The sequence below is a fragment of the Chionomys nivalis genome, chromosome 8, assembly GCF_950005125.1.
Source record: "Chionomys nivalis chromosome 8, mChiNiv1.1, whole genome shotgun sequence".
Taxonomy (NCBI): domain Eukaryota; kingdom Metazoa; phylum Chordata; class Mammalia; order Rodentia; family Cricetidae; genus Chionomys; species Chionomys nivalis.
Genome location: NC_080093.1, coordinates 69,952,437 through 69,972,841, shown reverse-complemented (window position 1 = coordinate 69,972,841; position 20,405 = coordinate 69,952,437). Strand labels below are relative to the sequence as shown.

The 20,405-nt window shown below is 48.8% G+C and overlaps 2 protein-coding genes across 12 annotated transcripts in view; both read right to left on the bottom strand.

Annotated features, from left to right (window-relative positions):
- Taok2 (TAO kinase 2) overlaps nt 1-10,471 on the bottom strand; it is a 21,358-nt gene extending 10,887 nt beyond the window's left edge. For 3 of the 7 annotated variants that reach the window (XM_057779743.1, XM_057779746.1, XM_057779745.1), the window contains exons 1-8: nt 7,973-8,748; nt 4,743-4,909; nt 4,485-4,556; nt 4,289-4,390; nt 3,642-3,687; nt 3,434-3,530; nt 3,212-3,325; nt 3,014-3,105 (exon numbers count right to left, since the gene is read on the bottom strand). In XM_057779743.1, the coding sequence (XP_057635726.1) occupies nt 3,014-3,105; nt 3,212-3,325; nt 3,434-3,530; nt 3,642-3,687; nt 4,289-4,390; nt 4,485-4,556; nt 4,743-4,874 (655 nt within the window). In that variant the 5' untranslated portion in view covers nt 4,875-4,909; nt 7,973-8,748. Of the gene's footprint in view, nt 1-3,013; nt 3,106-3,211; nt 3,326-3,433; nt 3,531-3,641; nt 3,688-4,288; nt 4,391-4,484; nt 4,557-4,742; nt 4,910-7,972; nt 8,753-10,379 lie in introns of those variants that run through there. The other 4 variants (XM_057779740.1, XM_057779742.1, XM_057779739.1 and 1 more) reach the window with 4 other exon arrangements.
- Tmem219 (transmembrane protein 219) lies at nt 10,381-20,405 on the bottom strand. Of its 5 annotated transcripts, none has more exons than XM_057779750.1 (6): nt 20,353-20,405; nt 19,156-19,357; nt 18,881-19,070; nt 15,326-15,555; nt 13,264-13,432; nt 10,381-10,488 (listed from the first exon to the last, which is right to left on the bottom strand). In XM_057779750.1, the coding sequence occupies exons 2-5, from the start codon at nt 19,318-19,320 to the stop codon at nt 13,295-13,297; spliced, it is 723 nt and encodes a 240-aa protein (XP_057635733.1). In that variant the 5' UTR covers nt 19,321-19,357; nt 20,353-20,405; the 3' UTR covers nt 10,381-10,488; nt 13,264-13,294. The 5 variants fall into 5 exon arrangements, with proteins under 5 accessions (XP_057635733.1, XP_057635734.1, XP_057635732.1 ...); XM_057779751.1 differs by having other exon boundaries at nt 19,156-19,354; nt 20,353-20,401; XM_057779749.1 differs by lacking the exon at nt 10,381-10,488 and having other exon boundaries at nt 13,283-13,432; nt 19,156-19,354; nt 20,337-20,386.

The window sequence follows — 20,405 nt, the reverse complement described above, 5'->3', positions numbered from 1 at the left end:
TAACTAAACAAGCAACACTAGACAGAGCTAGAAATGTATCTTAGTGGTAGAATACTTGCTTAGCATGTGCCAGGCTCTGGATTTGATTCCCAGAACCATCAAAACAAAACCAGTAACACCAAGTTAGCATTGTTAATTGTGGTAGGAGGGAAACAGATAAATGGCTAGGAAACTAAGGAGAGGTGTTTAGAAAAGGGAATACTGGCAGCAGCTCTAAGAGTGTTGACCAGGAACTCCTTCCAGCCCAGAGAAATGTTTTTATTTTGTTTTTTTGAGACAGGGTTTCTCTGTAGTCTCTGACTATTTTAGAACTAGCTCTGTAGGTGGGCAGTGGTGACGCACGCCTTTAATCCTAGCACTTGGGAGGCAGAGGCAGGCGGATCTCTGTGAGTTCGAGGCCAGCCTGGTCTACAAGAGCTAGTTCCAGGACAGGCTTCCAAAGCCACAGAGAAACCCTGACTCAAAAATAAAAAAAAAAATTAAAAAAAAAAAAAAAAAAGAAAAAGAAACACCAGCTCTGTAGACCAGGTTGGGCTCAAACTCAATACAGATCCAGCTGCCTCTATCTCCCAAGTGCTTGGATTAAAGGCATGAGCCGTCACCACCTGGCTGGTTAGCTGTTTTTGATCTAAATAGTGATTTCAAAAACTTCCTTGCCAACAATAATTACAAGAATATAAATTTGCAGTCTTTCTTTAAGAATCAGATATGGGGGCTGGAGAGATGGTTCAGCAGTTAAGAGCCGTTCTTTCAAAGGACCCAGGTTCAATTCCCAGCATTCGTATGGCAGCTCACAACTGTCTATAATTCCAGTTCTAGGAGATCTGACACCTTCACACCAATGCACATAAAATAAGGTTAAATAAATTATGAAAAAAAAGAATCAGATATGGTAAAATGGAGTCTCTATCCCTATATAACAATGAGTAGAAACTAAGCAATAGTGGTCCACTATAGGAATGGTGGCCTCCAGCTTGTCCTGCCTCCTCCAACACTGATCCAGACACTGAATACTGGCTGCCCTTTCTCTTTCCTGTCTGTCTTTTTTTCCTCCTTCCTGCCTTTCTTTTTTTTTTCTCTTCTCCATTTCTTCCTTCCTTTCTTTTTAATAATTTATTTTTATACGCATTGGTATTTTGCCTACATGTACGTCTATGTGAAGATGCCAGATGCTCTGGAGCTGGAGTTACAGATAGTTTTGAGCAGCAATGTGGTTGCTGGGAATTGAACCCAGGTCCTCTGGAAGAGCAGCCAGTGCTCTTAACTGCTGAGCCATCTCTCCAGCCCTACTGGCTGTCATTTCTAATGAGGCTTTCAATAGGGAGAACCTGTGTATCCACATCGCTACAAAATCTAAGAATACAGTAGACAGCTCGTCTCTATGACCTATTCCACACATTTCACCACCTGTCTGGCCATGGCCTCAGAGGGCACAAGTACAACTAGCTCTCTGATGGCAGGCACAAGCTCCTAACATGCTCCACATGGCAGAGCCCACATAGGAAAGAGGAAGCAGAGGCTCTAGCCTGGTATAAGATAGCTTCGGCTTAGGAGGCCACAGGAAGCCACTGATGGCTCTGAGGAGGGATTGAAATGACTGCACCGAGCATAGACAGACCTCCTTGGCATGAGTATATCACAGACTATTAAGTAGAGACTGGCTGCCAGGTAGTGGCGGCACACACCTCTAATCTTAGCACTCAGGAGGCAGATCTCTGAGTGCGAGGCCAGCCTGTGTGTGTGTGTGTGTTATGGGGGGTGGCTGTAGAGGGGTGGATGACTGGTAGAGGAAAGATCTCTGCAGGAAGCAATCAGTAAAAACTACTCTTTCTTGGACTGGTGTTGTGCTGGAAGTCTTACAAGCTTTACACCTTAGACAACTGCTTTGGTAGTGCAAAGAGATATGCAAAGAGAGCACCAACATGGCTCCGAGGCCTAACTCATTGGGCCTAACTTTTGGGACCTGTCAACTCACTTCCCTGCATTACACATGTAGTTCCAAAAGCTAGTCTCAGTTCCTCAGGCCTGCTCACCCTCTCAGCTTCTACAACGCTGCTTTCTGTCTGGAACGCTCTACCCCGCATCTTTCTAGCAGTTCTTTGTCTTGCAGGTTTGTTTAAACATTTCTATTACACACAGGGCTTCCTTAACCCCTAAACTAGGTCAAGTTTTGGCTCCGTACCACTCCTGGAGCTTCTACACTCTTATCCCATTGACAGAAAACATGCCTAGCTTCCCTAGTTTTAACGAAGGCAGGAATTTTACCACTGTGCCCCCAGAACCCAGCACACTGGGCACTTAAACAGATTTAGAATCCAGGGAGTGGGCAAGAGGCAAGAACTGTTAGAAAATTTTTAGGTGTAAGAATTGGCAGGGGGCCGGGCGGTGGTGGCGCACGCCTTTAATCCCAGCACTTGGGAGGCAGAGGCAGGCGGATCTCTGTGAGTTCGAGACCAGCCTGATCTACAAGAGCTAGTTCCAGGACAGGCTCCAAAACCACAGAGAAACCCTGTCTCAAAAAACCAAAAAAAAAAAAAAAAAAAAAAAAAAAAAGAATTGGCAGGGGGCCAGGCGGTGGTGGCGCACGCCTTTAATCCCAGCACTCAGGAGGCAGAGGCAGGCGGATCTCTGTGAGTTCGAGACCAGCCTGGTCTACAAGTCTACAAGAGCTAGTTCCAGGACAGGCTCCAAAACCACAGAGAAACCCTATCTCGAAAAACCAAAAAAAAAAAAAAAAAAGAATTGGCAGGGGGCTGGGTGTGGTGGTACACGCCTTTAATCCCAGAACTCAGGAGGCAGGTGGATCTCTGAGTTTGAGGTCAGTTTGGTCTACAGAGCAAGTTCCAGGACAGCCAGAGCTACACAATGAAACCGTTTCTTAAAAAACAAGGTAGTGTTTGACAACTGCTTGTGTCAGAGAAGCTCCAGGGTAGTCAAAATGGACAGGCACTGGGTCCATGGGGTGGGATGGGGAGAGGAGAATAATTTGCGGAGGCGAAGAGGACATCCTTACCCAGCTCAATACAGGTTATCCCCAAGGACCAGACATCCACTTTGCCATCGTACTGCCCCTCATCCATGGCTAGGATCACCTCTGGAGCCATCCTGGGAGGACAGTAGGAAAGGAAGGCTGACCACTGACCCAGATCGTACATGTCTTATCTCCAACATCTCTGGACTCTTCACCCACCACCTCTCCTCTCCCACTCACCAGTATGGAGTGCCCACAAAGGAGTTGGCAGGTGCCATGATAGATGCAGAGCCAAAGTCTCCCAATTTTACTAAGCCTGGTTCAGACAGCAAGATGTTCCCAGCCTTCACATCCCTGACAGAGGCAAAAGATGAAAATGCATCTCAGAAAAGATGTGGAGAGGCTTCAGTAAAATAAGGTCTGGTACAACCCACCCCACTCCCAGCCCTGGCACCGTCGTACCTATGGATCATGTTGTGCGAGTGTAGATACGCCAGGCCCTGAAGCGCCCCATGGGTCACTGCTGCAATCTCCACCTCCTGAAGGGGCTTCTTGTGTACTGTAGAAGGAAGTGAGGTAACAAACTGGGGGAGCCACAGGGGTGGAGTAGGCTACTTTCTCCCAAAGCTTTCCTGCTTATCTTCTTCACCCCACTTTTTGGTTTACTTACCTTCTAGAAGATCAGAAGCTGAGCCCAGGCAATACTCCATCACCAGCTAAGGAAGGGTCAAGTGTTAGAGATCAGCAGGTTCTGGCCACCCCTGGCCCAGCTCCCTTGAGCAGAAACTCAAAACAGAACTTTCTTGTTTATCTTCCACTCAGGCAATGCCAAAAGGGTAATGACAGAGAGGAAGGGCAGCTAGAGAAAACAAGAGGTGGTAGGAGAGTCTCTGGATTCAAGGCCTCCCTGAGAACGATTCCAAGACACCTACCATTGCTCCCATCCATCCAGATCCCTTTAAAGTCCCCTTCAATCACCTCCTCCTAAAGAACACATGTCCCTTGCAGCTTGTCAACTGTCCATGCCTCTCTGGATCAGCCTCTCATCCTGTGCCTATACAAATGCTTATATTTTTGTTTTTCTTTTTGATACAGGATCTCACAGTGTAGCCGTGGCTGGCCCAGAACTCACTATGTAGACCAGGCTGGCCTTGAACTCACAAAGAGCTACCTGTGCTTGTAGCCTCAGTGCTGGGATTAGAGGTGTGAGCCACTATGCCTGGCTCATGGTTTTCCTGAGGACTAATATGGTCAGGAGAGACTTCCCAATTAGGAGGCTGGACCAGGAAAAGATGTAACAGTTGTAGGTCGGCTCACCCAAGCTGTGTGCTCCCTCAGGTAACAGCCCCGGTACTGAATGGTATTGGGATGTCGTAGCTTCTGTAAGAACCGCACCTCCTTGATAATGTCCTGCCATTTCTAGGAGGACAAGAGAAGAGGGGGTTACCTAGCTTGCATGCTGAGACTAGGGTCCTCTGCCCTCTACAACCTGATCTCAATGAACCCAACTAACCTCATTTGACTGCTTCCCACTATAGGACATCTTCTTGATGGCCACCACCTCACTGTTCCGGACATCCCGGGCCTAGAGGACCAGATTGGAGAATGGGAAAGATACTTTGGGCATGGTGTGGAGGAGGACCTGCTGAGTCAGCAGGAGAGGGTGGGTAGGGCTATTGTGATAGAGTGGCGCAGAAAGCCTGAATAGCGACCCACAGGTTAAAAAGACTCCACCCTTGCTGGCTTTACCCTCTTTTAAGATCCAACTCACAAAGTACACAGCTCCAAAGCTGCCATGGCCAATTTCCCGGAGGTCAGAGAAAAGCTTCTCAGGGTCATCCTTGAAGAAGAGCTCAGCTACATCAGGGTCCTTCAGGCTCCCGGCCCGGCCCCCAGCTGGCATGATGGCCCCTGGGGGCCCTGAGATTGGGACCTTGCCTGGGAAAAGTAGATAGTACCATTAGAGCAAGGACAGGGCTCTGAGGGAGATGAAGAGCCTCCCTCAAGTTTCTGCCTTTTCCGCCCCTCATTCGCTAAAGAGGGAGGTACTGCTGAGGAAGGGCAGGGGGCTATTAGGAGCAACACCAAAGCTTAAAAATTAAAAAAATAAAAAAAAGCGGGGGGAGGGGGCACTGGGTTCCTGTACTACTAAAGTTTCCAGGAAGATAATTCTGGGAATCTAAGCATCCTCATAACCCCCTCAGTTTTCAACCATTTCCCAGTTCCCTATACACAACCATTCCCCTCAGACATCAAAGTTTCTGCCGCCCAGCCAGAGCTTCATAAGCCAACATGTCCTGCCCTACAAGTTCTCACAGCCCAGTGATTTCCAGGCACCTTCCTGTCCCCCTTGGTGCTGAGGCTACCTCCTCCTTCAAGCTCTCACACACTGGATGAGAACAGGAAACAGTCGGGCCGGATGTGGTGATATCCGTCCATTGTTACAAGTGGGTACTAGCCTAAAGGGACCAGGAGACTCATTTGCAAAAAAACATAGGGACACTGTGGCAAGGAGGACATCTAGAATGGGGACAGTAGGGAAGGCACCTGACTGAGAACTTCTGTGTTCTGGGTTGTCTCACTTATTCAATCACTGCATCAGCAGCATGCGTGAGCATGGATGCTGTGGGTCACAGACAACATGTACTAAGCATAGACATTGGAGCATCTCACAAGCATCACCTCTCACTGGGCTCCTACAACCTTACAGATCAACACTATTGTCACCTTTATCCTTTACAGATAAGTAAACAGGCTCAGAAAGGTGAAATGATCTGCCCAAAGCTGGTTTGCCACCACCAGGCATCCAGGACAACCATATAAAACCAGCAAGGCATGACCAGGATCACCATTTTCCAGAGTAACTGAGGCTTTCCCAAGGTCACAGAACAAGACCTTTTTCTCTCTGCTCAGGACAGCATTGTTGTTAGGAGGGCAACCAAGCCTAGCCTCTCCATTAGAGGAAAGTCTCCCAGGTCATTCCAGCCCTTAGAGGGTGGGGTGCTCCAAGCCAAATTCAGAGAGTAGGCTGCTGCAGGGCACCAGAACCAGAACACTGAGGTACTCCAAGACAGGCTTTTTAAAGGACTAGTGGGGGATTTAGACACAAAGAGCCCTCAGCAGAGTTGGACTCCCAAGGCAGAGTTCTAGCTACTTAAAAGTACCTAACAATTTCAGCATATAATTATATTCCGTGGTGCATTGTTTCCTGTCCATGCTGTTAATTTTGTCTCCTCAGCTCGACTGGCAGCTGGAGGGTAGGAAGGGAGCCTGAGTCTTTGGTGGGCCCCCAGGGTGTGAAGGGCTCAGAATAGCCTTGATTGATTGATTGACTGCCCCCAGCAGCCTTTAGTCTGCTCAAGGCAGGCCCCCTTCTTCTGGAGCAATAGTGGTAACCACCCCTCACCACATACCCACACAAAAGGCAGGTGCTCACAACTTGCCCTCATGACTTCTTAACCAGTAACAAGCCCAAGACTGCCAAACCAGAACCTCAGGCCACATGAAAGAGTGCTAGCCATTGGAAAAACATCATACAGGCCCCTTCCTTATAATAACACCTGAGCAATTACCATGGCCTGGACTAAATCACAATCACCTTCTAAAATCCATGTTGCAAAAGAGTCCCTAAATGATCCGGCAGTGCATCCCATCTGCAACATATAGATTCAGAGATTCAGCATAGCAAAGGTACTTCTCTTTGGTTAAGTGGATTACAGAGCGCAACTCCACGAGATCCCACACTCAGAACACTGTGTAGACCCTAAACAAATGCTTTTCCTTGCCTGATTCTAGGGTTGCCACAAGGCTTAATCCTGGGCTGTGGGGAGGAGAGGGGCTCATTCTAACTTAACAGCTAAGAAAGGCCATTAGAACTATCATTTGTCAGAAGAGAAAGCTATCTCTGGAACCCAGGCCAAAGTCTGGGAACAGGGTAAAAATGAAGGTCACATTAGAAAAAAGACCCATGGGGCAGAACACAAGCAGGGCTTCCTCTCAGGAAAAGCTCTTGAGTATAACCTTTCTGAAAAGGAAGATCATTATACCCTCATTTTAAAACCTCACCCTGATACCGCCTCCTGTGGAGCCCTAATCAAGCCCAGGCTCCAAAGAAAAGGGATAGCAAGAAATGGGTACAAGCAGGGACCAAGACTTGGGTTAAAATTTTGATTCTGCCACTGGGTGACCTTGAACAACCTCTCTGGGCATCAATGTTCTCAACTGTAAAATGGGAAGACAATAATGAAAGAATTCTCATGGGTTGAATGGGTCTGAGTGCGGCATGAGAAAAATGTATTCTAAAGTACTTTGTAAAGGGTAGGCCACTTGGCAAATGTGAGATTATTTACACTGCCACAGCAAGGGACAGGTGGGTAAACGCAGCTGGAGGAAAATATTAGTAAGTACACACACACACACACACACACACACGGGCAAAAAAAAAAAACTCCAACTAGACCAAGCCAGAAAAGAATATAAGGCAGCCAATGTGACTTGCACCTCCAGTCAAAGCAGCAGAGAGGTTAAGGCAGGACTGACTGCCTCTAGTTTAAGGCCAGCTTCACCAGCCAGGGCTACAGAAAGGCTGTCTCAACCAAAAATAAATAAATAAATGAATGAATAAAAAGATAAGCCCACCAACATGGGAATCAACACCCTAGAGCAGTCTGGAGAGAAAGGAGTATAATAAAATCATGTAGAAGAGGTGATGGCAAAATTAACGAGGGAGAGGACTCGAAAGGTGGAAATCCATTGGATTAGCTAAGCATCTTAGGGCGTGACCCTTGGTGACATGACAGGCCCTGTCACCCGAGGTCCCCCTTCAACCAGACACAATAAAGGGAAGAGGAAGGGAGAAAGGTGGCAGCAGAAGGCAAGGCTGGCCAGAAACTGACCATGGGCCCAGCAGGGGTTCCCCATCCTGGGGAGAGGGCCTACCCAGCCCCAGCTTCTTAGAAAGGAGCTGGCACAGAGACTCATGCCCATGCACCCATGTCTCACCTGGTAGGGGTCACTATGGTGCCCCAGCGCCTCCGCTTCCGCCTGAGGTACTCCAGTTGCTCTGACAAGCAGGGAGAGGGGCAAGGAGACCTTCCCCCTTGCCACCTCTTCCTCAGCTTTCGCCCTTCCTGAGGGGCGGGCCTGGGAAGCCTCCCCTGGAGGGGAGGGGGTGACAACCTGATCTGACCTCGCGGTCCAGTCCTCCCCCAACTCGAGGGCGACAGTTGCTGAATCCCGGATTTCCGATTGTGGGGTCTGAGCCCCGAATATTTGCAAGGACCAAAAATGAATCCGATATTTGGACGTCTGGAGAATGAGCCCCGGATACTGGTGCACGCAAGGTCCTGAATCCCAGGTATTTTAAATTGTATAAAACAGAGACCCAGGTTTGTAAAGGTTGGGACTCGAGTCCCAGATATCTGATATATGAGGGCTTGATACCTGGGTATTTAAGAAAGGAGGGGCCGAGCCCCAAAATTTGGGACCCAGGGGCCTGAGCCCCAGGTCTTCGGCCACCGACACGGGGCCCACCCCGAGGACGCCCGGCTGCACGGCTCCTCTCAAGCTGGGGTCCGAGAGTGACAGCCCCCACTCCAGCCCGGGCCTCCTCCCTTTCCCGTCCTCTCTCTCCGGAACAGCTGAAAGAATGTAGCTGAGGCGCTGCTGATCGTCCCTGCGTCCTCACTCCCTTTCCTCTTCGTCTCAGCTTCCCACCGCACCACAGCCCTGCTCTCGTCCCGGCCTCCCTCTCCCTCTTCCTCCCAATTCCAAGATGGAGACCGGGCGGGAGCGCGCAGGCGCGGCAGGGACGCCAGGCCAAAGGGGGTGGGGCCCCAAAGGAAATAACCCCGCCCCTCGCCTCCAGCAGCCGCGGCCAAGACGAGAAGCTGCCCTGGAGCCCAAGTGCGCGCGCGCCCCGCCACGCGGATGCTGGGTGGGAAGAGGAGAGGAGAAAGGCTGGACTTGCTTGGGGAGGAGCCCGAGCGCGCAGTCCGACGGCTGCCGGTGGAAAGAGCTGTGGCGCATGCGCCCGCCCAGCTTTCGCGCTGCGACTGAGCTTGTTGCTAGGGCAAGCTCTGAGGGGGCGCGCAAGGAAGAAAAGCTGTGGTTTGCGCCTGCGTGCAGGATAAAGGCTGAGAGGAGTAAAGCAAGGGTGCTGGCAGCTGCACGGAAAAGGCGCGAAAACGGGCCATTATGATGTTACTAAGTATCAAAACTAGACCTGAGCTCTCAAGTGCGAGGTTGACGTACCATAGTTGGGGAAACTCAACAGGTCAAATCCCTACAGGAAAACTGAGGTTCAGTAGGGTTGCATAACTTGCCAAAAGTCATGATGCATTCATGTCAAAGTATTTCTGCTATCTGAAGGCCCCTACCTAATCAGAATCAACAATTTAAGTTTATGGAAGAAAACAAGTGACCAAATGGCCACAGTTGGGGGGGTATGGTATGTCTAAAAGGTACAGTGAAGCCTATGCTTACAATTCCAGCACTCGCAGGCTGAGTCTGAAGCAGAATACAAGTTCAGTAGCATGTAACCTAATGGAGTCACAGTATCAAAAACCAAAAAAAAAAAAAAAAAAAAAAAAAAAAAAGCTGGGCGTGGTGGCACATGACTTTAACCCTAGCGCTTAGGAGGCAGAAGCAGACAGATCTCTGTGAATTCGTGGCCAGCTTAGTCTACACAGTGAGTTCCAAGACAGCCAGGGCTGCTTGGAACACAGAGAAACACTGTCTCGCAAACAAACAAACATTCACAAATGTTTTCCAAAACAAATCCACAAACATGGACAAAGTAGTAAGTGACCTATGCTCTATGCCAACCTATATTCCAAACTAAGGATAACAAGGATGTTAGTCATCTGTACCCTGAAGAGGGTGACATTCATAGATTTTGAGATTCAGGCCAACATGGACTACACAATGTGAGCTCATCTCAAAAAAGAAAAAATAATTCAAGGAGCAACATGGCTCAGGCATTTCATCCCAGCACTTGGGAAGCAGAGGCAAGCAAATCTCTGAGTTTAAGGCCAGCCTGGTCTACAGAGTGAGTTCTAGGTCAGCCAGGGCTATATAGTGAGATCCTATCTCAAATAACAAACGAAACAAGGCTAGGGATATCATTCAGCGACAGAGCGCTCACCTAGCGTATCTGAGGCCCTCTGTTTAATTCACAGCACCACAAAAGGGACAGGATCAAAACGGCTAAGCAGGTGCTTGCCGCGAAAGTCTGGTGACCTGAGTTCCATCCCCTGAACCCACGGAAAAGCTGAAGAAGATAACACAGTCATGGATCTGTGGTTTCCATGTACATGACGTGGCATGTGCATACATCATGCACGTGTGCACACACAATAAGAAAAGGAAATCCTTTAAGTCAACAAGGAAAAGTACCCCCAATAAATACCTTACACAATAGTGGTCAAAAAGCCATTTATTTTCCCACATTCCAGTTCTTCTTTTTTTTGTAATAGGTCTCCTAAGCTCAGAAGTAGGCCCAAGAATTTTATCTTCACCTGGAGAAAAAGAAAAAAACAGAACAGGTAAGAAAGTCCAAAAACTGAGGAAGGACGAACGGAAGGGACATCTGGAGACAGGTTGTGGCATTAATCCCATAGGGGTGGTCTCAGAACCCTAGGACCACCCAAGGACCAGAAAGCTGAAAGCCTTTTCCTGCTCCTGGACTGAACAGGCTCCACTGTTTGCAATTCTAAGTCTAGAAGATGAGACAGTGAGAACTAGCTTCAAGGAACATTAACAAAGGCTGGAGCGGTTCCACAGTCTAGGCTGCTTCCACTCTCCCACAGTAATTTCCTAGCACACAAAGGCCAGCAGAACCTGAGGAGGACTTAAGAGCTGGATGCATAACACTTTCTTTTCTTTTCTTTTTTTTTCGAGACAGGGTTTCTCTGTAGCTTTGGTGCCTGTCCTGGAACTAGCTCTTGTAGACCAGGCTGGCCTTGAACTCACAGAGATCCACCAGCCTCTGCCTCCTGAGTGCTGGGATTAAAGGTGTGCGCCACCACCACCGGGCTGCATAATACTTTCAAATGGGGTGGAAGTCTCCCAACAAGATGGAGATCTTTTTTGGATTGATTTTTTCACTCAATGAGAGGATGTGAACCAGTGGTATTAACAGTAGTAGGCCATACTTTGCTACATTTGACAAGCTCATTCCCTCCAAAAATCTGGTTAGCAGAGAAAGCTGTTTTCTAAATGCAATGATGACTATATGAAGAAAAGTCCAGTTAATAGGCATCACCACTAATTAGATTCTTTCGAGCTGTCTGAATAGAATTCCAGGAAGGCCAGCAGGATGGTTGTCACCAGGCTAACAACTTGAGTGTGAGTCCCAAGACCCACAGGATGGAAAGAGAGGACAGACTGCTGGACACTGTCCCCTGACCTTCATGTGTGCACTGTTGTGTGCACACAAACACATGGCTCTCCTAAAGTAAATAAAAGGAGTTTAAAAAATAATAGTTTTGCCAGGGGTACTGGTGTATGCCTTTAATTCCAGCACTCAGGAGGCAGAGGCAGGTGGATCTCTGTGACTTTGGGACTAAGTCTGGCTTACCCAGCAAGCTTCAGGCCATCCAGGGCTACATAATGAGATCCTGTCTCAAAATGAATCAACCAATATTAAATAAATTTCAGGAAAAAAAGCAAGACTACATATTCAGAACAGATCACCAAACCTGAACCCTCTTAATTCATCACTGCTGCCATAAGCGTAGGTGTGAAAAGATGCTCCGACGAGTCTTACAGTCAGAACATGACTCGGAAGACAGCAGTCACAGAGGACGTGTACAAAAGCAAAGCAAGTCAGAGAATAAGGCCCCCGTATGTTGGTAAATGTCTTCAATCCCGGCACTTGGAAGACAGATGCAGGTGAATCTCTGTGACTCTGAGGACAGCCTGGTCTACACAGTACCTGTCAGCTGGCTGGGGCTACAAATGAGACCCTATCTCAAAACAAACAAAAAAAGGAAAGTAAGGGGCTGGTGGTTCCATTGTTCTTGAAGAGAACTTGAGTTTGGCTCCCAGAACCTACATGTAGCAGCTCAAAACCACCTGTAACTCCAGCTCCAGGAGATCTGCCACCCTTTCTGGCCTCCCTGAGCTCCTGTGCACATATGATGTACATAAACTCATGCAGGCACACACATACACACATAAATAAAAATAAATCTTACAAAAAAGTAAGGGCAGGCTTTTAGGGGGTTAAAAAAATAGAAACAAATAAAATTAAACCACATCCATACTTGGGGAAAGCTTTCGTTTAAATAACCACTCCTCCAATAACCTTCATTGGCTGCGATCCTGTCACTTACTAATCACGCCTTCCGAGTGCACAGTTGAAGAAAACTGGAAAGGATAACAGCAGGGACTTACAGGGAGAGTGGGAGCACTGTCAGGAATGAAGGGGAGGATAACAGCAGGGACTTACAGAGAGAGCGGGAGCACTGTCAGGAATGAAGGGGAGGAGGCGCCTTTTTTTTTTTTTTTTTTGAGATGGGGTTCTCTGTGTAGGCCTGGCTGTCTTGGAACTCATTATGTAGACCAGCTGAACTGCAGCGCACAGAGATCTGTCTGCCTTTGCCTCCTGTGTGCTGGGTTTAAAGGCAAGCATCACTGCTGCTGCTACCCAGTTTAGGGGAGGCATCTGAATTGCTGGTAATAGTCTTTTTCTCCCTGGGTCGTGTGTCCACTTTACAATAATTTCCCAAAATATACGTTTATTGTTTTTCTTTCTTTTTCGAGACAGGGTTTCTCTGTCCTGGAACTCGCTCTGTAGACCAGGCTATCCTCGAACTCACAGAGATCCGTCTGCCTCTGCCTTCCAAGTGCTGGGATTGAAGGTGTGCGCCACCACTGCCCGGCTTGGGTTTTCTTTTTACATGAAAGTTACTTATTTCATAGTAAAAATAGGGCCAGCAAGACGCCTCAGCAGGTAAAGGTTCCGGCCATGAAAGCGAGCCTGACAGCCTGAGTTAGTTCTCCTGACCCGACATAAATGTGGAGGGAGAGAATCACCTCCACAAGGTGGTTCTCTGACCTCCACATGCACACCACGGTACATGCTCGGCCACACACACACAAAGAAAAAAGGAAAAATAATAAAAACACTCTATGTTTATGGAAAAAAATTGTTTCCAGTTCCCATAAGGAGACAGCTGAATAGGGCTCTCAGGGACTTACAGGAAGCAGCATCTAAGGATGGAGTCAAAGGATCTGCTTTACCAAGTTACAACTGTCATCCCTTCCCACCGGTTCCCACAGAATCTCACCTGAGAACAGAGGGAGGGCAGGCCGGTGCCCTCAAAGCCGTGTTCGAGACCAGTGGAAGTCTGGGCGCGGATGGAAGCACACAGCAGTGACACAGCAGAGCAAACCACAGAAGAGAAGCAGGACCAAGCCCAGGACCAGCAGTCTGGTGCCGCACAGAGCTAGCTCCTCCTGGCGGTGGGGACAGGGAGGGATGGGAAATGACAACAGGAGGGCTGGGAATCTCCCAGTGGGAAGACAGCTTGCCCCACACCCTGAAAAACAGAGGTAAGCCCCAGGGGGCAGAGTCCTCCTGACACCCAGGGAGAGGCTCTGGGGCAGGTCAAAGAGCACATTTGTCCTGATGGGTTCCAAATGGCTCTCTTGCCCAGTCATCAGCTGAACTCCCAGGAGTCACTATTTTCCACATTCCACCAGTCTTTCTTCCCTCCCTCCCCCCTTTTTATTGAAACAAGGCCTTATTATGTAGCTCAGGCTGGCCTCAACCCTCTTGCTCCTCCTGCCTTCAGCCTTCTGGGTGCTGGGCTGACAGGTGTTTACCATCACATCCAGGCATGTTCCTTTAAGTTGTTGGGTTTTTTTTTTTTTTTTTTTTTTGGAGACAGGGTCTCTCCTTGGCTATCCTGGAACTCACTTTGCAGACCAGGTTAGCCTCACACTCACAGAGACCCACCTACCTCTGCCTCCTAAGTGCTGGGATTAACGGCATGCGCTGCCACCACCCGGCCCTTTTAAAATAGTTTTATATGTATATTTGTATTATGGGTGTTTGGTCTGCATACATTATCTGTGTGCCACCTGCATGTAGTGCCTGCAGAGTCCAGAAGAGGGCATCATATTTCCTAGAACTAAGGTCACAAATAGTTGTAAACGACTATGTGGGTGTTGGGAATGGAACCTAGGTCCTCCGGAAGGGCAGCCTGTGCTCTTAACCACCGAGCCATCTCTCAGCCACAAAACTTTCATTGCCAGCAAATGGCTTTACCTGCTTAGGGACTGTGCAAGTAGAGCCAGATTCTGCTTCCCCAATGGCCTTTTTGTTTGTTTCTTTTCAAGACAGGATTTCCCTGTGTAGCCCTGGCTGTCGGAGAACTTGGTAGGCCAGGCTGGCCTTGAACTCACAGAGATCTGCCTGCCTCTGACTCCTGAGTGCTGGGATTAAAGGCGTAGGCCACCAAGAGGCCTTTTAAAATATGGGTGTGAGAGTGTAGCAGCTCTTTACCCAGTCTCCTCCTCCACTCAGGTGCCTCTCTTCTCTGAGCGCTCTAGGCGGCTCCGTCGGTATCGACAGTAACGTTTGGCCTAACACTCACAGCAGCTCCGAAAGCGGCTGAGACTGCGATCTCCTGCGGCCCTCATGTGAATCCCAACAGGCTGGCTGTACTCACTTCCGCCTTGAAGGATCATCTTCCCAGGGAAAAGAGGCTGGACCCCTACCTGGTCTCACCACGTAGCCCTGGCTGCCCTGGAACTCTCTTCGTAGACAATGTTAGTCTCCAAATGGCTGTGGTCTCTGACCAAACCTGTTTCGCATCAGGCACTGCACTGAGTACTTTAGGTCGTTCCTACTCAGTCCTCAGTTACTGGAATTTGTAAATTACTTCACAGGTGATGAAGCTTAGAGAGGTTCCCATGTTTGCTCTAGATCACACTGCCTCTAACCTAAGGCGGGGTTATAAAAACCCATGCTTGCTCACTCTTGTTCTTCTTTTTTAACATACTGTCATTACAAAGTCCAGACCAGCCGTGAGTTTCAATCCTCCAGCCTCAGACTCTGAAGAACCAGAGCTGGAAGAGAGCTGGCACTCCAACAGACCAAGCTCTGCTTCGTGAGGACAGCGCTCCACATAAAGCCTCGAGGAGCCGGGCAGTGGTGGCGCATGCCTTTAATTCCAGCACTTGGGAGGCAGAGGCAGGCGGATCTCTGTGAGTTCGAGACCAGCCTGGTCTACAAGAGCTAGTTCCAGGACAGGCTCCAAAACCACAGGGAAACCCTGCCTCGAAAAACCAAAAAAAAAAAAAAAAAAAAAAAAAAAGCCTCGAGGAACAACCTGAGGCACTTACCGAAGTAAGGAGCTTGGTGAGCACGAGGCGTTCGTGGCTCCAGACCCTGACACACTCTTCACCCATCACTGGGCTCAGGGCAGCATCTCCAGCTCCCTCCTCTGAGCAGGATATAGGTGGTTGGCTAGAGGGCAGGGTCTCTGGAATAGCACTGAAATAGAGGCAGGTCTCTGGAGTTCTTCCTGAGGCCACTCTGGCTGTGACGAGGATAGACTCTCCTGCAAAGGACCCTACAAGAGGCGCAAGACAGGAGATGGAAAACTGAGTGGGCAGTCAGAGAGATGGGCAGCAACCAAGAGCACTGGCTGTGGATTCAGTTCTCAGCACCCACATCTAGAGGTTTCTAAATGCCTGCAACTCCAGCTCCAAGGGATCTGATCCCTTCTTCAGATCTCCTCGGGCAAACACACCCACACACCCACCCCACATTTACCCCCCACAAGCCAGCACACATACACACACACACACACACACATACATATACCACACACTCGCACACACACAAGCCTACACACACACACCCCACATATACCCCCCACAAGCCTACACACATACACCCCCACACACCACACATCCATACACATATACCACACACACACAAGCCTAAACACCCCCCACATATACCCCCCACAAGCCTGCACACATACACACACACACACACATATACCACACACACACAAGCCTGAACACACACACCCCACATACACCCCCCACAAGCCTGCACACATACACCCACACACACCACACGTACATACACATATATCACACACGCACACCCACACCCACAAATCCCCCCACAAGCCTGCACACATACACATATACCACACACACACACACACAAGCATGCACACTCAGCAGTCATAGACATGCATATATGCAAACCAGGCATGGTGGTGCACACCCTTAATCCCAGCACTTGAGAGGCAGAGGCAGGCAGATCTCTGAGTTTGAGACCAGCCTAGTCTATAGAGCGAGTTTCAGGACAGCCAGGGCACCACCATCGCCCAGTACATACAAAATCTTTTATGGGGGTGGTGGTGGCGCACGCCTTTAATCCCAGCACTCGGGAGGCAGAGGCAGGCGGATCTCTGGGAGTTCGAGACCAGCCTGGTCTACAAGAGCTAGTTCCAGGACAGGCTCCAAAACCACAGAGGAACCCTGTCTCGAAAAACAAAACAAAACAAAAAACAAAACAAAACAAAATCTTTTATGGGACGCCAGTGACAGCAGCTCATACCTAGAAGGAGTGAACCACTGCCTGCAAATTGTCCTCTGATTTACACAAGTATGCCGCAGCACATACCTATGCTCTCTCTCTCACACACACACAGAAACAAGTAACTAAATAATTGTAATTAATTAATTAAAAGACTGTCCATGAGTTTCTACTTCCTGCTTTGGACCTGTTTCCCAACTCAGCGTTCCGTCCCTTGTAGGCACCATCCAAACTGACCCTGGAAAGTTCCTAAACACGCCATCCTGGTTCCTTTCCATCTACATGCTTTTGTGTCTGCTGCTCCCTTTGCCTGGATGATACATGGCTAAACATTCTAAAAGCCTCAGGTTGGATGCTGTATCCTTGGAAGGTCTTCCTTCACCAGCCTACTTCATACACTGACAGGTGTGTACTCCTGCTGAGTCTGTATTCTTGTTAGACTGTAAACAACTTAAAGGGACGGCTAAGACACCTGAAAAATCACTGCCAGAACCACAGCGAACCAGAGCTTCTAAGTGATCAGGGTGGCAGAGTGGACATGAGAAGTAAGCACTGTCGAGCAGAACGGTGGTGCACGCCTTTGGCTCAGCGCTTGGGGCATAGGCCAGCCTGATCTACACAGTGAGCACAGACAGAACCACATGGAGAGACCCTGCCTCAAACACAGACACACAAAACAAAGGGCTAGTGAGGACAGAAGAAAATGCAAAGCTCCAGCTGTAAGACTGTAAGATGGTACAATAGGGGCTGGAGAAATGGCTCAGCAGTTAAGAGCACTGATGGTTCTAGAGGTCCTGAGTTCCAGTCCCAGCAACCATATGATGGCTCACGATCACGTGGAATAAGATCAGGTGCAACTTCTGGCCTGCAGGGACACATGCAGGCAGACCATTATATACATAATAAATATATCTTTAAAAAAAAAAAAGATGGTACAACAGTTTGGATGTTCCTCAAAAGATTAACCACAGAACAACCCCATATTCCAGCTGTGCCTATATTCTCAATGGTACTAAAATGTATGTTCACACAAAAACCACTGTTAAGAATAGCATAATTGGAGCTGGAGAGATGGCTCAGTGGTTAAGAGCACTGTCTGTTCTTCCAGAGGTTCTGAGTTCAATTCCCAGCAACCACATGATGGCTCACAACCATCTGTAATGAGATCTAGCGCCCTCTTCTGGCGTGCGGGGATACATGGAGGCAGAATGTTGTATACATAATAAATAAAAAAAAAAAAAAAGAATAGCATAATTTCAGCTGGACAGTGGTGGCACGTGCCTTTAATCCCAGCACTCGGGAGGCAGAGGCAGGCAGATCTCTGTGAGTTCGAGACCAGCCTGGTCTAGGACAGGCTCCAAAGCTACAGTGAAACCCTGTCTAAAAAACGACAGCAACAAAAAGAATAGCATAATTTCTTTCTTTCTTCCTTGGCTGGCTGGGGCCTTGCTATGCAGATTAGGCTGGCCTGGGATCTGTAGAGATCTGCCTGCGCACCTTTTTCTCCCCAGCGCTGGGATTAAAAGTATGCAGCACCATGATGAACCTTAAAAATCTCAAGTCACAAAGGACTATGTGTCGTAGCAATGTCCAGAATAGGTAGACCACCAGAGACAGCAAGTAGAAAGCAAGAGGCCAGGGAACCTGGGGAAAAGAGGGCAAGGACAGCTAAGGTGCAGATCTACTTAGACAACTAAAAAAAGTTCTAGGCCAGCCTGGTCTACAAGAGCTAATTCCAGCACAGGCTCCAAAGCTACAGAGAAACCCTGTCTCAAAAACAAACAAACAAAAAAGCTATAAAATGGATCTCAGGGTCACTCCCAATCGTGTAAATAGACTAAAAGTGACTTACTTTAAATGAGGGGAACACACATCCGCGGTGACTCATACTTCAGTGTTGTCAGACATATATATGTATGTGACGTGGTTTCAGAATTTGCTATGTAGTCTTAGACGAACTCCCAATGTAACCCTGGCAGTACTGGCATGCTTGAGCTCTCTCTCTCTCTCTCTCTCTCTCTCTCTATATATATATATATATATATATATATATATATATATATATATATATATATACTGGGGAGGGGTATTTGGTGTTAAACCTAAGGCCTCCTGGGGCATGCTAGGACAGAACTGAAGAACCTTGGAACTGGAAAAGCAAAGTCAAAACATAGTGAATGTGGACAATATTCACTGCGAGCATCTTCTATCCGGTCTGTGTTGCAGCAGGAGTAGCTAAGATGTACAGAGGTGCCCAAGGTCACCAGTCTGGTGAAGCCAGAGGTGGGGCCCAACCCTACCTGTTCTGATGCTGGACCCCCATATTCCCCAGCTCTCACCTTTCAATCCTATCTGACTACCAAGGATCTTTGCTTGGAATGTTTGGGTTTTGTTTCTATCTGGACCATCTCCGAAGTTCAAAGTAGTACGTAAGCCGACGACGTGAGGCCCTCGCCACTTCCCTGTGACTGTCCCATTCACGGGGCACAGGCTCAGCTGGCCAAAAGACCTCAAGAAGGAAACCCAATCCTGTGTGCAAAAGAGGAGTAAGAGAGAAGTGAGATTAGCAGCAGAGGCAGGCATACACCAGTAGGGTGAGCACCCGGGCACTTACCTGGGGAATGTCAGGGCTACGTAGGCCAGATGTATGCGTGAGGAGGAAGCCACCGAGGCCCAGACCAGAGAGGCCAAGGAGCAGCAGGATCAAAGTGGCACAGACCAAAGGTGGGTGATGAGCCAGACAGAGATGCAGATTGTGCCCTGCCTGGCAGCTGCCCATGGGGAGCAGAGGGGTCTGGGCCTCCGCGGAGTGCCTGCTGGAGGACAGTGAGGGAGAACTGGACAAGAGCCTACAGGTCAGAAGGCCCTCACCCATGTTACTCAAAGGCAAGCTAAAGCTAGAAGACAACTAATTTGCTCAAGGACACACAGGAGGTGCCAGAGCAACGAACAAAATCTAAGATTCTGTACTCAAAAAGTCCACCTCCTTAGAGCACTTAAGAAATGCTTGCTCAATTTCGTTGCTAAAATAACCAAGGGAGAAGCAGGGGACAGCCTTCTGTACTAGCAAAGAGGATATGAAAAGAATTCTCGCCTGGAAAAGAGGAAGTAGTTGATCTGAGGCCAGGGGTTTGGCAGCCAAACAGTCCAGCCAGAAGCCAGACTGGAAGTGTCTTGGGTCAAAGATCGTACTTTGGAGCTAAGCTAACCTGCTAAGTAGGAATGAACAATGACTCCGTCTTGCTGCTCTCTAGCGAGGTTAAGATGTGAACTGGAAGTTCTAAAAACACCAAGTAATGAGGATTCGATGGGGCAGTAGTTTGCTCGGTACTTGGCCATGCAGGAATTCAACAGACATCCATCTCCTTTCTTTTTATTGGTGTCATACTGATCCTTAAGACCAGAAGCCAGTAGAAGTAATATTGTGGCTTTTAACACAGAAGTAGTAGGGTTAAGGTTTGGAATCCGTCTCCAACTTCCGAGTACCCTATTCCAGGCAAGAAGCGATAGACTGATGAAAATAAACATCTGGAAGGCAGGAGCTCAGCATAAGGAGTGGGGGGAGAGCACGGGAGAGTGTGGAAGCCACCGGGAAAGGCCAAGTGTCACATATGCTCGGCCCCTGAGCGGCCCCACGTCCCGGAACTTCTGCAAGGGGGAAGGTAGGAAGAAGGAGGACAGAGTCTGAGGGGCAGTAGCGGCTGGTGCATCTCGGCCTCCCGTCCTCCCCAAAGCCCCCTCCAGAAGGATCTCGACACCCGCATCCCTTCCCGATCCAGTGGCTTCAGGACGGACCGTAACTAGCTCTCACCGCTTGCAGCCGGGCGGAGGCCGGCGCCCCGTGACGTCACGGGCGGCGCGGCA

What these genes read in the sequence shown, in the direction of transcription:
- Tmem219 (XM_057779747.1), bottom strand. Translation starts at nt 19,416, where the DNA reads ATGGGTGAGGGCCTTCTGACCTGTAGGCTCTTGTCCAGTTCTCCCTCA. An exon ending in GTAGCCCTGACATTCCCCAG is followed by an intron (nt 19,071 to 19,155) that starts GTAAGTGCCCGG and finishes TTTTGCACACAG; the next exon opens with GATTGGGTTTCCTTCTTGAG. An exon ending in TAGTCAGATAGGATTGAAAG is followed by an intron (nt 15,556 to 18,880) that starts GTGAGAGCTGGG and finishes CGCCTCTTGTAG; the next exon opens with GGTCCTTTGCAGGAGAGTCT.